Genomic DNA, 12,603 nt, shown 5'->3' with positions numbered 1-12,603 from the left:
GCGGGGCTCGCCCCGTCCGTCCGTCTGTCGGGGGGCTGGCAGCGGGGAGGGGCGAGGGGAGGAGAGGCTGGTGGCAATTCTGTCAGCGCCTTCCCTTACACTGATTTTTTTCGTCCTTTTGGGGGGGCTCCATTTGCACCCCAGAGAACTGGCTGGATGCCTTTATACTCTCCTACAGGGTGCCATATTGGTGCAAACTAATGCAACTCGCACCTCATGGGTGGTTTACACCAGTGTCCTGATATGCCATTGGGAATAGATTAAATGTAAAGACATAACTTACACCACAAGAAGTGAGTCTATAATAACTAAATAAAGGGGCGGGGGAGAAAACACAAAACCCTGTTGTTTTCTCTCCCTAGGAATCCTGTCCCTTCTCTATCCGAATGGACACTCTTAAGGCAGGAGCTACCTTTATTTCAGTGTCAAGTATCAGGGAGCATCCGAAGAAGTGGGCTGTAGCCCACGAAAGCTTATGCTCTAATAAATTTGTTAGTCTCTAAGGTGCCACAAGTACTCCTGTTCTTTTTGCGGATACAGACTAACACGGCTGCTACTCTGAAACGTGTTAGTCTGTATCCACAAAAACAACAAGGAGTCTGGTGGCACCTTAAAGACTAACAGAGTTATTTCGGCATTTATTTCAGTGTTTTGTGCCGCATAAAGAGCAAATAGTTAAAAACACCAAACTTGAGCTACAATGTTAATTTGTAGTAATGTCCTAGTTGCTGCAATTCCTAAACTAGAAACAAGTCACTTGAACTAATAGGGAAATAGGTGCATGTTCCGATGCTATTGCCGGCTATTTGGTTACTAACTGTTCTTTCTGTTTTGTTTAAGCTACCGAGTACCATCTTGGCCTACTGAAGGCAAAGCTTGCGAAGTACAGAGCTCAGCTACTAGAACCCTCCAAATCTGCTGCTGCTAAAGGAGAGGGTTTTGATGTGATGAAATCTGGAGATGCCAGAGTGGCACTGATTGGCTTTCCCTCTGTGGGTAAGGTCAGTGACTATCCGAGTTGACTCTAGCACGTGCAGTTCCTAAGTTTGTTTTCAGTCTTTTGAAATATGCTTGTGTTATCTGACCGCTAATGTTTCTGACTTTTTCTGTACTTCCACAACTTAAGTGTGCGTTTGCCAAAAATGAATGGAAAGAATGTTGCTCGCACACCCAGACCTGAAGGCTAAAACTGGGGAAAGGCTTTCATCATTCTTGTATGCAAAGCACACTTGGTGCAGCCCAAAACCTTTCGTTTGTTCCCATCTGACAGCAACACCACTATGAAAGGTTTGTAAGAGCAGTCTGGTAACTGACATTCAAGAGAACATGCCAAGTATCCCACTTCACCTCTAAAACTCCCATGCCCGGCATAGCAAGAGCACATGGTTGTTAAAACTACAGTTGTTTTCTCCCTGTGCCTGTTCAGCAGTCATTGATGTGCATTGTGTCCATGTATCTTTATATATTCAGTGGTGCTGTCATTTGTTTATATATTTCACGTTATGAAATATATTGCCTTTCAGTCCACATTTCTGAGCTTAATGACCTCCACAGCCAGTGAAGCTGCCTCATATGAATTCACAACGCTGACGTGTATTCCAGGTGTCATAGAAGTAAGTGTGATTCAGATGGATTCTACAGCGTAAGTAAGGCTGCGAGTTTGTCACAGAAGACACAGATTCCGTGACTTTCTGTGACTTCTGCAGCGGCTGGTGTGCCTGGCCTGGGGGCTTCTTGTGCAGCCCAGGCAGTCTCTGGGCCAGTCTCGGGCCACCGCCTTTTCTCCTCCCTGCAGCAGCAGGAGTTTGGGTGTGGAAGGGGGCAGAGGGTTGGGGCATGGGACAGGGTGAGGGCTCTGGGCTTACCTTGGCGGAGCTCCCCGGAAGCAGTGATATCCCCCTCCCTCAGCTCCTAGGGAGAGGTGTGGCCAGGCAGCTCTGCGTGCAACCTCTGCTTGCAGGCACCGACCCCGAAGCGCCTATTGGTCGCGGTTCCAAGATTTAGTCAGGGGTATATAGTACAAGTCATGGACAGGTCATGGGCCATGAATTTTTATTTACTGCCCCTGACCTGTCCATGACTTTTACTAAAAATACCCGTGACTAAAACATAGTCTCAATCATAAGCTGTTAGCAAAAGCCCCGCAACTTAGTATGTAGGGACGTGCTATTCCTGATGTGTGTATTCTAATTACATGTGTGGTAGGGCTCAGAACCAGCTGTATCCAAAGGTCCCTGCTTCCCAGCTGATTTCTGTCTTGAACTCTTGGAAGGTTTCAAGCATTTGCAGTTAGGTCTGTGGAGCCTGGCACTTCTCTAGGCAGCATTGCTCCTCTGAGACAGGCAGCGTGCACTGGGGATCTGACTCTGCATTTAGAGGGGCCAGGCAATAAGATAATTCTCAACTGAAATTTTTTTTTTGTTAATAACAGCTATTGGCACCATTGACCAGATGGCTGGAAACCTTGACAGATTTGTTTTTAATGAAGCTTCAAAATAGGCAATCTGTGCAGTAATCAATTTGGAAAGCAAATAGGACAACTCCTATCCTTGAGGAGTTTTTGCTGTCTGTGCCCTGTACATCCATCAGTAAAGCAAATTATAAAAGGCACCAAAGTGAAAAGCATCCTAGTAGAATGTGAAATTTTGGGGTCAAAATTCAGGCTGAGTGAAAATAATTAAAACAAACACATTGATGTCAAAACAAGCATAAATATTGTAACAAATCTGAGGCCATCTGCAACTTCATTGTACTGCACAATGTCATCATTTGAAACTTCTCTGTAGTAGCAGGAATGGAACTCTCATCCTCCTGCTCCATAAGCAAGTGACCCACACTGCTTGAGTTAAAGGAGATTCTCTGTTAACAGTAGTAATATTATGCCTATGACACACAGCTGAGTAATTCTGAATCCAGCCATGAGAAGTGGTGTTTGCACTTCTCATTACAATATTTCACCTGTTGGACCAGATAAGAAACTTATTACTCGTATGGACAAGTTTCTTTGGTGAACAGAGGACCAAAATAATACAGCCATGGTGTGCTCTAGTCTTGTCATTTTGTAGTCAAACCAAGATGTTTGAATTTTAGTAGCGTTGGCCATAAACTGCTGCAGTAAAATATATCTTGAGGTGGAAGAGGAATTTTCAGAAAGTTAGTGAAACAGCTTCATGGTAAAAACTCTGCAAATTGTTTCCAGCTCAATGGGATGCTAAACTTACTGGGCCAGATTTTGCCCTGTGCTGCCCCATTGATTTCAGAATTTGGCCCTCTGTTTACAATACATTGAGTGCTTAGCTGGTGATAGGAAAGCCGTTTAAAAGGTTTTGTGCAGTTCCTCATAATTTTCCACCTTTCTGATTATCTTGCAGTACAAAGGAGCAAACATTCAGCTTTTGGATCTGCCTGGAATCATCGAAGGAGCTGCACAAGGTTGGTTAACTCTTACATTAATTTAATGCGTGCCATTGCTCTCAGTACTGTGTGGAGTTTCTAAATGGGACCAACCTTGCCAGCCTGGTCATGTATTGTGTGAACACCTTAGACTTAAAACCTGAGGTCCTGAATGTGGGGGACAATTGTAAGAGGGTCCCTGAATTATGTAAAGGCATATTATGTTGTAGAAGATGCTTGTTCCGGAGGTGGGAAGCAAAAGTAAGCAAATCTCCCTATTCAGGGGGAGTCTTGGCCTTGCTCATCTGCTCTTCTGGTACAAGGGGGGTCTTTGGTGTTGGTCACTAGAGAAAGAAACTGGAGATGTGCGGGAGGAGGGTTAAGCAAGGCAAGAAATATTGTTCAGCTACGATCACCTGGGTGTTTCTGAGAGTTCTGATGTGGCTCCTTGACTTGGGAGCCAGGAATTCATTCCACCTCTTTCCTCTTGCTTCATCTGCCAGTCGCTCAGCTGTGACGAGAGGCGTCTCGTGAGGTTCCTAGGAGTCTCCTGATGTTTCATTCTGAGCACAGTGTAGTTTGGTTAATAAACATCTCCTTTCACTTCTGATCAGAAAGTGTGTCTAGCTGATTTGAACTGGGATCTCGGGGTTTTCCTCTTCGCTATTCTGGGTATCCTCACTTCAGTGCAGGAGAGAGAGAGAACTGCACACACGCTGCTTCTTGGAAAGAAGGCAGTCTGATGGGATTGCAATGCTTCTCCACTGTCTGCCTGCAGAGGGAGTGCCTGCTCACCAAAAACTGCATGCCCCTCATGCTACAGACTGAGTGGGTCACATCCCAGCCCCATGCAACCAGGGGGAATGGATCCTGCGGTTGCTTAGAGCCAAGTCCCTTTGTGTGTCTGTGTAGTGCTTTCTGTTGGACTGGCCTTCAAAATATGGTGTGTTTCTTTTGTGAACAAGCACTGCAAGACCTCTGAATGGGCCATGACCCCATTAGCCTGGCAGCCTTCCCAACAGGTTAGTGCAGCCAAAGCAGGAATGAAATTCTTTCTTGGTTTGAAGAAGTCCCATGGGACGGCTCCTGGTTTGAGGGGGCTTTTAGCTATTCTGCCTTCCCACGGATAACATCATCTCCTTCCTTTGCAGGGAAAGGGAGAGGACGTCAGGTGATAGCTGTGGCTAGGACCGCTGATGTCGTCATCATGATGCTGGATGCCACCAAAGGCGAAGTACAGAGGTGAGCGCAGGGAGCAGGCTAGTCAGTTCTGGGCTGATCAGCCAATGAAGGAATCCAGATGGCTTGATACTTGCCAGCTGCGGAGGCCAACTAGGCATACCCCGTATGCAGCACATAGATATTTACTAATGTCTTAATGTAATCTGTATTAGGCTAATAATTTTACTTTTTAATATTCCTGGGATCATCTTCTCACTATAGTCCCTCTCTCCATAGGCATTCCAAAATGAACTGACTGTGCTGATTTTTGCTAAATTGTTCTTCCACTCTAGCTGGTTCGTCTAAAAATTTGTGCCTCGTGAGGCCACTCTGTTAATGCGTTTCAGTTTAAATTTAAACTTCTATTGGGGCTTTTTGGCCATTACTTTAGCAGCAAGATAACTGTTACTACAGATTATTGCCTGTGCTGGATGGCCTATTGGTAGCTTCCGAGCAAGCAGCCCAGGCTTGGGCAATGGACTTGGTTGTGCTCAACAGAAATACGTACTGGCTAGGTAGGCGCAGCATTTACTAAGCTTGCAAGGAATCTCAGTTCTTGCTTCTTGAGGAGAAGAACATCAACATGTGGCCTGTCCAGGAAAGGATAATAGATTACATGGTGGTGTCTTAATATTTGAGGCTTCCTCCTCCCATGGCCATGTTCTTAGGTCCCAATTAGAGGCCCTGCTGAATGGGAGGGCCCCAGTCAGTGGTATAGAGAAGATCCACAGGGTGGTGATTTGGAGCTGGGAAACCTCAAGGTGCTGGCCAGTCAAAACCCAATCTTTTGACCATTTGTTCCTCTTGCTGCGCTAAGTCCAGTGTACCAATGACTAATTTGCAGCATCTACGCAGGTCTCTCTTGGAAAAGGAATTGGAATCTGTAGGAATCCGGCTGAACAAATGCAAACCAAACATCTACTTCAAGGTGAGACTTACCAGTAGCCCTGCACAGTCATGGGTTTGCGTGTGCTCATCCAATGGAAGCACAAATTCCTCTGTGCCTGTCCCTTTTGTTGTCACAGATAATGTGGACTTGACGTTTTACAGACTGTTTTAAGGTTCTTTGTTCTGTTCATCCAGCCAAAGAAGGGTGGGGGCATCTCCTTTAACTCGACTGTCACGCTGACCCAGTGCTCCGAAAAGCTGGTGCAACTCATCCTCCATGAGTACAGTATCCTTTCCTGAAGGGGAGCCCAGAAAAGGGCAACCTCCAGAAACTGCTTCTTTTGACCACCATCCCACACCTCAGATCCACAGCCCACTAGGTGAAGGTGAATTGGAATGGGATTGTATCTTCAATACTAATTCCAGAGCAAGGTGTTCGTGCCAATAGGGTGACGGTGTGGTTAAAAGCAGTAGGAGGTTTTTTTGGGGGGCGGTAGGGGGAGGTCATCTGAGCAGCCCCCATTATACAAGATTAAACAAATCCAGCCCATTGTGCCTGTCCCATGTATTTAGCCAAGAAAGGAAGTTTGGCCTTAATGATGTCCACCTCAGAAATCTTCAATGCAGAGATTCTGTTTAGAGAAGATTGTTCTCCTGATGAGTTTATCGATGTGATTGTCGGTAACAGAGTCTATATGCCCTGCCTTTATGTGAGTATCCCGGAAACAGCCTTATTTCTGTATAATTAATGGGACAGCATAAGATTGCGGTCCTAAATATAGAATGATCTTGACCTCTAGCCTGGAGAGAAGCACTCTGTATGTGAAAACCACCACTTGTCATAAAACTTCTAGGTTACCTGTTGCGCATGTGCTAACAGAGTGCTAGTGTAATCCGCTCGTTTAGCACATGATTCCAGCGCCCTCTTGTGGCTGGCCCCAATGACTATAGCAGCAGGCTACCTACAGCTGATCGTTCCTCTTTTAGCTCCGGCGGTGTAGAGACTTGTGTTTTGGTGCTGAAAGTTTCATGGCTGATTTCCTCTACCAACCCTGGTGTCTATATGTGCACAGCCTTGGTGCACTGTAGATGCACCTTTCATTTCAGGGGCCCCTTTTGATAATGTGTTGGGTTTTTATAATTAGGTCCCAGAACAAAACACCGGAGGGTGACCCCAAAGGAAAGAATGTTAAAATGGGAAAACTTGTCAGTTATTTTGAGGCTTATGAACTTTAACAATTTACCAAAAATCTTTGATCAGTATTGATAAGAGCCACATTTTTTAACCAGCTCCAGTGTCTCATTATTGTATATCTGCGAGGACTGGAAGCTGCAGAACCTCATAACTACTTGTACGTATCGTATTTGCTTGCAGTGTCACTTGAATTGACTTTCTAACGGATATGTTCTTTTCCCTTTTGATTTAGGTTTATAACAAGATTGACCAGATATCTATGGAAGAAGTAGATCGTCTGGCTCGGAGACCCAACAGTGTTGTGATCAGGTAAGAGCTTGCAGGCCTGTCAATCCACGCCTCCTACGGGCTCTGCACTAAGGGAAGTTGGTTTACATTTCATTAATACCCGCTTCCTTTGCTATCCCAAAGAGGGGTGCGCTCCTTGGCACACCACTTAGCTGCTCTGTGCTCTGGCTGAGAGTGAAACTCAACAAGTACCCTGTCTTTTTTAACAAAATATTCAGTGGCCTCTATCCACAGAGAGAGGCAAATCTGCTATAAGCTGCCTCACACCATCTGCAGGTTGAAATGAACCAGGTCGTCTTAGTAGTTCTGTTCTATTATCTGTTCTATGAAACTGATGGGCTCTGCCACTTTGAAGCTGGTGTACCTTTGGAAAGCATTGTCTGTTTTCCCATCCTCACCCATCAGAAAGCTTCACCTTGTCATCTAGCACTTAATAGGTTTCTCGATCACACTTCTTTGTGGATTCCAGGTAAGATGGAATTTGGACTGCTCTTTGGGGAATAGAATTACACTAAGCCGAGATGTTCGTGGTGTTTTGCAGCTGTGGGATGAAGCTGAACCTGGACTATTTACTGGAGAAGCTGTGGGAGTACCTGGCGCTTACCTGTATCTTCACTAAGAAGAGAGGACGTAAGCAAAACACTGACTGGCAAAAGAAGAGTCCAAGGGGAAGATTTTCAGAAGTACAATGGGAGTTGGGCACTGTCAGTGGGCAGTTGGTGTGACGGGTTGCCCCCCTTTAAGGTGCCACCTGATGTATTGAGATACCACTAAGCCTGCCTGTTCCGCCAGCCTGGGCTCCCTTTAACCTGTCTTCCTGATCCAGGCTTTTAAGCCTCCTCTAGCGCACAGACAGGCAGGGCCACACCCAGCTGCAGAAAGACAGACACAGAGATCAGCATTTGCCCCAGCACTCAGGTGCCCACCCCCCATGGAGTGCAAACCCCAAGGTATATTGTCTTGCTCTGGATAGAAAAATCCACCCAGCGCAAGCTCATAAAAATTCATCCTCTCCCTCAATGTGGGGAGAGAGATGCACAGCTTCTTGAACCCCCCCCCCCAGATATAAATTGCATAAACTGGGGTTATGTTATAAACAAGAAATAAGTTTATTAACTACAAAAGACAGATTTTAAGTGATTATAGGGGATAGCAAACAGAACAAAGCAGATTACTAAGCAAATAAAACAAAAGAGACAAACTAAGATTGATTCACTAAAGAAACAGGTTACAAAATGTAACTTCTCACCCTAAATGTTGAATTAGGCAGGATACAGAGTTTCTGTAGCTCTGAGTTCCAGTTATTCCTACAGACTGGACCCCTGTCTGTCTGGACTCACCCCTGCCATTCCCTTCAGGTTAGTTCCTTTGTCCCTTCTGGTTCTTTCAGCAGTCCCACTTATTTGGGCATAAGCTTTCGTGAGTAAAAATCCTCACTTATCTGAAGAAGTGAGGTTTTTTTTACCCACGAAAGCTTATGCCCAAATAAATCTGTTAGTCTTTAAGGTGCCACCGGACTCCTTGTTGTTTTAGTATAGAAGGAAATACCTTTGGTACCTGAGAAAGAGTAAATCAAATCTTGGAAATACTGTCTTTGAAGATTATGAATTGATTCAATGTATTGGTCTTTAAAAGTCCAGGGTAAGTAGCCAGTTTGTACTTCCTCCCACTGGAGTGTGTATGGAGCTAAGTAGGCAATATAACTCAGGTGAATGGCTGCTTTGTATGCCAGCCTGCTGTCAGGTGTAACTAGTGTGGGGGAGCCGGGGGGATTCAAGGAGTTGTACGTAATCAAATGCATTGTCAGATTGTGTTAAAGGACAGCGATCAGGAAAGCGATGCTATCTTTTCCCTTCTTGTTTTTCTGTGCTCTCTAGAGAGACCAGACTTCACAGATGCCATTATTCTCCGGAAAGGAGCTTCTGTAGAGCATGTGGTAAGTAAATAACACAAAGAAAGATCTTTCTCTGGTGGTAGAACAGCACTGAGTCCAAAGCAAACTTCCTACCCGAGACTCTTGGTAGGATTTTGTATGTTTCAGGTTGTCCTATGAAAAAACACATGTTGATGTTTTGTTGCCCATTAGCATTCCTTAGCTTGGTCTAACTAAGGTATAGAAACAAATGTTTCTTTCCTGGTTATGTACTTTACAAACATTTTTACAAGATAAAAGGTGATGAAGGTTGTGATGGGTTGGACACCCCCCTTCTGGCATGCCACCTGATGTACTGGGGTTTCACTGAGCCCTTCCTGCTCCATCAGTCTGGATTCCTTCTCGCTGTTTTCCTGAATTAGGCTCTGCGGCCTCTTGCAGCATGCACACACAGGGCCACACCCAGCTGCAGACACAGACTGAAGTCAGCTCTTTGTGAGAGGATTCACCCAGCACTCACTTGCACACACCCCCTTTGGGGAATAAACCAAAGATAATACTGTCTTACGCTATATAGAAAGATCTGCACAGCGCAAGCTCATAGAAATTCGCCCTCTCAATGTGAAGAGAGATATGCACAACTTCTTGCCCCCCCACAGTTAGAAATTGCACAAACTGGGTTTTAATAATAAACAAAACAAATTTATTAACTATAAAAGGCAGATTTTAAGTGATTATAAGGGATAGCAAACAGAACAAAGCAGATTACTGAGCAAATAAAACAAAACACGCATACTAAGCGTGTACTAAGATCTTAGAGACTCCCTTCAAGAAGTAATATCTCACCCCAAATGTTATTTTAGGCAAGTTGCAGAGTTTCTGTAGATTAGAGTTCCAGTTATTTCGTCTTACAGACTGGACCCCTGTCTCAGTCTGGACTCACCCCTGCCTTTCCCTCAGGTTTGTTCCTTTGTCTCTTCAGGTATTTTCAGCTGTCTTTCTTCTTGGGTAGGCAGTGGAGGAGAGTTCAGATTAACCCTCTCCCCAGCCTTTAAAAGGATTTACCTAAGGCGGGAAACCTTTGTTTGATTCCCATCCCTCTACAGAGGAAAAGTACCAGCAGTGTCCAAGGTGGTATTTAGTACCAGGTGACAGGACCACCTGACCTTGTAGTGTCACAGCTACGTCCCAGGACACCTCTCAGGAAGGAGAGAAATTAGTATCTTCACAGTCTTATTGTTTCTTCCTAATGGCCCATCAAGGCTGTGATGGCCGGTTGTCTGGTGGGTGTCTCCCAAATACACACACAGTTGTAATTGTTACATAGTCAATATTCCTAACTTTAGATACAGAAATGATACAAGCAAGACAAATTGGATAATCACATTCAGTAAATCATCTTTCCAATTATACCTTACAAGATCATCTTGCATAAAATATATCTGAGGCCATATTCAGATCATAACCATTTTCTATAAAGAATATGGGGTATAACATCACCAAGATAACTTAATAGAGTTCAGCAAACAAGCAGATGGAAATGATGTGACTTTTGTGACGCTGTTCCTGGGAACTTTGTATGGAGAAAACACAATTCTAGTACATTTACTTTATGCTCTTTGTGCGTTTTTGAATGTGGCTCCGAAGTTGCCTTTGCAGTATACAGCATGGACCCAAGGTGTTCCTGTTTGTAGGGGCTAGATGTTAATTGAAGACAGCAGTGGGTACTGGAAGTCTGGGGAAAATCTCCACTTCTTGTCTTGGGAGGCATGATTAGTTGGTGCTAATAATCAAAAACAGTGTTTTCAAGTCTAATTCTCAGGTGCTCAGACACCATGGTGAGGGGCACAGTATAAGAACCTGAATAGAATAGAGGCTGATATATATTGAAGCATTATCCTTTGACTGTCTCACACACTGTCTTATTGCAGTGCCATCGAATTCACAGAACGTTAGCCAGCCAGTTCAAATACGCCTTGGTGTGGGTAAGTGACTAATACTCTCTGAATTTGATTTGCCTGTATTTTAAGTGTCCACTCCTAACACGTTTCAAATTGCTTTCTCCTGGTTTAAAGGGAACCAGCACAAAATACAGTCCTCAAAGAGTAGGATTAACTCATTTGATGGAGCACGAAGATGTCATCCAGATTGTCAAGAAATAACCCTCTTAGCTGCTGCTCACTGGTGCCTGACCCCGCCCTAGGCTGTAGAATTGGAACTGACTTATTGTGACCATATAAAAGCCAAAAAAAGGAAGATGTGCTCCAAAGCCACGTAGGCTTCCATGAAGCTTGTTCCGTTGGAGACGGGAAGAGACTAAGGATACACTATAACAGGTGGGGATGGGGGAGACGAGAGGATTTCCATCTGGTGACATTTCAGGCAAGGTAGCTTGTTTGCACAGCATCTCTAAAAGTTGGATCATGGAGCCCATTTGTTATGATGAGAAGAGAATCCTCTCCCCGGCGGCCTCCTTTACCACTGCAGATTTCACATACACGTCTGTCTGTTATACCGGCTTTCTCGGTCAATTGGAATCTGTGGATTCGTCCATGCAAATGTGACTCTTCTCTTGGTGCCATTGATACCAGCACTGAGAGAGGTTACCTGCCATTCATTGCACATTCCTGTCCTTTAATGTAAGTGTGTCATTAAAGCAAACCTTTCCCTTCCCCACTCGCCCAGTACGAGGGCTGCTAGAATTCACAGCCTTTCTAGCTTCCGCTGGTTTCTTAGTTCTGCACCGCTGTGGCTTTAGACACCAGTCTCCCACATCTGAGACAGCCCTAGGCTGAGCTTTTGAAAGTCCCACTCTATCAAATTTAAAACCAACATCCCAGGCCTCTTGTTAACCCTCTGACATAGCCTATAGGGTGTCCTGATCCAATTAGTACTGTTGAGAGAGCTGGGAAGTGCAACCCTATTAACAAAGGGATTGACGCATGGCCAGGCCACAGGTGCCGTAGCTACATCCTAGAAGAGCACCAAGACTTGGTGAGGATTCGTTTCTGTCCATGTCACAGGTCAGAGAGATGGCATTACGAGTTGCCCAGCGGGAAACCTCTGCTTTGCCTTCTCCTCCTTCCACCTTTTCTGACATAGTACCTGAGGAATAGTTGTCAGGACACCGCTTGTCTCTAAATCATGCATCCACGGCTCCTAAATCCCAGAAATAGCTATTCAGGCTCGAGTCCCATTCTATGCTGTGGCCTTTTTTGGCTGTAATAAATGAACAATAATGCTTCTTAATGGAGATCTTCCATCAGAAAACTTTGGATTTTCTAATCATGCTTTATTAAATGTTGTTGCTAACAGTGTCTGATAGATACTGGCTCTTTCTTTCCATGAGCAAGAGCCTCCAATACTTTTGTGATAAAATAGCTCAATCCCAATGCAGAATTCTGAACCATGAAGCCTGGTTTGATGGCGAGCTCCTCTGACCCTGAGCGCCTCCTTCGTGCTCCTCCTAAACTGCCTAAGGATGAAATGGCCGGAAGCGTTTTATTTAAGAAAATAAAAGTTGCTATTTCATGTGAATTATACACTTGTCTCTTGAAATAGACATGGGACCACTTGCTTTGTCACCCCTCTCCCTCCCTTTTGGCCAACTGAGGTGGCAAGGGGCTGTGTGGTGGAGTGGATTTTGATTGTAATGTGTCATAGAATTTAAGGCCAGAAGGGACCCACTAGATACCTAGCCTGACCTGTATCTCTCAGGCCACCAACACACTAACCCAACCCTGAA

The 12,603-nt window shown here is 44.8% G+C and overlaps 1 protein-coding gene across 1 annotated transcript in view; it reads left to right on the top strand.

Moving 5' to 3' along the window:
- Nucleotides 1–12,174, top strand: part of DRG2 (developmentally regulated GTP binding protein 2) — a 12,448-nt gene extending 274 nt beyond the window's left edge. The window contains exons 2-13 of the mRNA XM_024215024.2: nucleotides 841–1,001; nucleotides 1,524–1,613; nucleotides 3,372–3,432; nucleotides 4,545–4,635; nucleotides 5,470–5,542; nucleotides 5,698–5,788; nucleotides 6,115–6,212; nucleotides 6,930–7,006; nucleotides 7,527–7,615; nucleotides 8,863–8,921; nucleotides 10,790–10,843; nucleotides 10,934–12,174. Coding sequence (XP_024070792.1) covers nucleotides 841–1,001; nucleotides 1,524–1,613; nucleotides 3,372–3,432; nucleotides 4,545–4,635; nucleotides 5,470–5,542; nucleotides 5,698–5,788; nucleotides 6,115–6,212; nucleotides 6,930–7,006; nucleotides 7,527–7,615; nucleotides 8,863–8,921; nucleotides 10,790–10,843; nucleotides 10,934–11,020 — 1,031 coding nt within the window. The 3' untranslated portion in view covers nucleotides 11,021–12,174. The remainder of the gene's footprint in view (nucleotides 1–840; nucleotides 1,002–1,523; nucleotides 1,614–3,371; nucleotides 3,433–4,544; nucleotides 4,636–5,469; nucleotides 5,543–5,697; nucleotides 5,789–6,114; nucleotides 6,213–6,929; nucleotides 7,007–7,526; nucleotides 7,616–8,862; nucleotides 8,922–10,789; nucleotides 10,844–10,933) is intronic.
- Nucleotides 12,175–12,603: the final 429 nt, after the last annotated feature.

The sequence above is a fragment of the Terrapene carolina genome, unplaced genomic scaffold (genome assembly GCF_002925995.2).
Source record: "Terrapene carolina triunguis isolate 2854851 unplaced genomic scaffold, T_m_triunguis-2.0 Scaffold93, whole genome shotgun sequence".
Taxonomy (NCBI): domain Eukaryota; kingdom Metazoa; phylum Chordata; order Testudines; family Emydidae; genus Terrapene; species Terrapene triunguis.
This window is presented reverse-complemented; position numbering and strand designations above follow the sequence as displayed.